At 52.5% G+C, this 2,488-nt stretch overlaps 1 protein-coding gene across 1 annotated transcript in view; it reads right to left on the reverse strand.

Moving 5' to 3' along the window:
* LOC144496984 (class I histocompatibility antigen, F10 alpha chain-like) overlaps positions 1 to 1,013 on the reverse strand; it is a 23,968-nt gene extending 22,955 nt beyond the window's left edge. Inside the window, exon 1 of the mRNA XM_078217646.1 lies at positions 797 to 1,013. Coding sequence (XP_078073772.1) covers positions 797 to 863 — 67 coding nt within the window. The 5' untranslated portion in view covers positions 864 to 1,013. The remainder of the gene's footprint in view (positions 1 to 796) is intronic.
* Positions 1,014 to 2,488: the final 1,475 nt, after the last annotated feature.

The raw sequence follows: 2,488 nt of genomic DNA on the forward strand, positions 1-2,488 counted from the left end.
CAGTGCAGCACTCCCTCGGTACTGACCCTCCAACAGTGCAGCACTCCCTCAGTACTGACCCTCCAACAGTGCAGCACTCCCTCAGTACTGACTCTCTGACAGTGCGGCACTCCCTCAGTACTGACCCTCTGACAGTGCGGCACTCCCTCAGCACTGACCCTCTGACAGTGCGGCACTCCCTCAGCACTGACCCTCTGACAGTGCGGCACTCCCTCAGCCCTGACCCTCTGACAGTGCGGCACTCCCTCAGTACTGACTCTCTGACAGTGCGGCACTCCCTCAGTACTGACCCTCTGACAGTGCGGCACTCCCTCAGCACTGACCCTCTGACAGTGCAGCACTCCCTCAGCACTGTCCCTCTGACAGTGCGGCACTCACTCAGCACTGTCCCTCTGACAGTGCGGCACTTCCTCAGCACTGTCCCTCTGACAGTGCGGCACTCCCTCAGCACTGTCCCTCTGACAGTGCAGCACTCCCTCAGCACTGTACCTCTGACAGTGCGGCACTCCCTCAGCACTGACCCTCTGACAGTGCGACACTCCCTCAGTACTGACCCTCTGACAGTGCAGGCCTCAATCTATGTTTGAAGGCAATATTGTTACCCTCCTGAAGGACAAAGTTTGAAAAGTTCCCTCTCTGCACTCTCTCCCTCCGCTGTGGAGCAGGCATTCAATGGAGTAAGGCAGCATGGCACCCCACACCCACAGCACCCCAGGGCAGCTTGACTGGCACTGTGGGTCAGTGCCCATACTGGATCCCACCTCATTCCCAATCATTCAGCCACCCTTCTCCCTACCTGCGTGGACTCCAATTGCTGTGCACAGGGGCAATATGATGAAATGTATCCTTTTCCAACACTCCATCCTGGAGAAGACTTGGAGAGTACTCCGGAGCAACACTGGGAACAGGAACAACTGGACCCGAGGGACTTCCGACCAGTCCACTGAGTAGTTGGGCTCTGCCCAGGATCCTGTAACACAGCAGCCTTACCGAAGATTCGCCACACTGTGTGTGTCTGACACTGTGCGCAGGGGAGGAGCTGGGAATAATTATTCAGCCCATCCCATCGAACTGGAATCAGGTCTGGCCCTGGCTGTGTGTGTGTGTGTGTGTGTGTGTGTGTGTGTGTGTGTGCAGAGGGGACTAACACAGGATAAAGGGTTGTGTGCAGGAACAGCAGCCCAGAATAAACTAGAAAGCCCCTTGTGAGGCCACAGAGCTGCTCAGTCCTCTCCTCGTCCTCTCACTCCTCCATTGCAAGGTAACATCAGCCCTGCTGTCAACATGTATCTGCAAACCAAGCTCAGCACTGTTGCAAGCCGGATGAAGGCAGATTGCAAAACGCCTCAGGAAAGGGCAGGAACAGAATTACTCAGTCTTTCGTATTCAGCCGAGGAGTTAACACCACCAGAACCTCCGCACAGTCACCAATCCATTCGACAAGGTGCAGAGCTCCAGCCGGGGTTTAAACAGCCCTCCTCACTTAAACATCCCACTCTCACCTCTCAATATTTAAAAGTAAATTACTGCAGGTGCTGGAATCTGAAACCAAAAGAGAAAATGCTGGAAAATCTCAGCAGGTCTGGCAGCATCTGAAACGAGGGAAAAAACACTCTCAACATCGAATTCAACAAAAGTTAAAAGTTTATTTATTCGTCACAAGTAAGGCTTAAATTCACACTGCAATGAAGTTACTGTGAAAATCCCCTGGTCGCCACACTCCGGCGCCTGTTCAGGTACACTGAGGGAGAGCTTAGCAGGGCCAATGCACCCAACCAGCACGTTTTTCGGACTGTGGGAGGAAACCAGAGAACCCGGAGGAAACCCACACACACGGGGAGAACATGTAGACTCTGCACAGACAGTTACCCAAGCCAGGAATTGAACCCGGGTCCCTGGCGCTGTGAGGCAGCAGTGCTAACCACTGTGCCACCGTGCTGCTGCCCCATCAATGCCTCTGACGTAGCTGAGACCTTCAGTTATTCTGAAAGGGATATTTATTCGACACATTATTTTAATGGGAATCAATGGTTGAAAACATTTGACACATCTGAAGTATGAAAGATGGATTTTGCTGACAAAGTTCTAGATAATTGTCAAGAAACAGGGGCATTCAGAGTTAGGTCCATTTTGCTTTCCCTATTTCTTTTATCAATCTAACACCAGTACTATATTTATTCGGCAGACACATTGGGCTGAATTCTCCAGCCTCGCAGTCGTGTGTTTCCTGCCGGTGGGAGGTGGCGCGTTGTTTACTAGCGGCAGGATTCTTTGGTCCCGCCGTTGTCAATGGAAATTCCCATTGATGCCACCCTATGCCAGCGGGAAACCCACGGGCAGCGGGTGAGCTGCCAACAGGACCAGAGAATCCTGCCGGCATGAACGGCCAGAGAAATCCCCACACTGTGTGTGCTCCCAGGCCCAGCTGGTGATTTGGTTTAAAATAGTTTATTTCAGGGATTTTTTTAGGGCACAGGTTAAGCAGTTT

Source organism: Mustelus asterias, chromosome 8, assembly GCF_964213995.1.
Source record: "Mustelus asterias chromosome 8, sMusAst1.hap1.1, whole genome shotgun sequence".
NCBI lineage: Eukaryota > Metazoa > Chordata > Chondrichthyes > Carcharhiniformes > Triakidae > Mustelus > Mustelus asterias.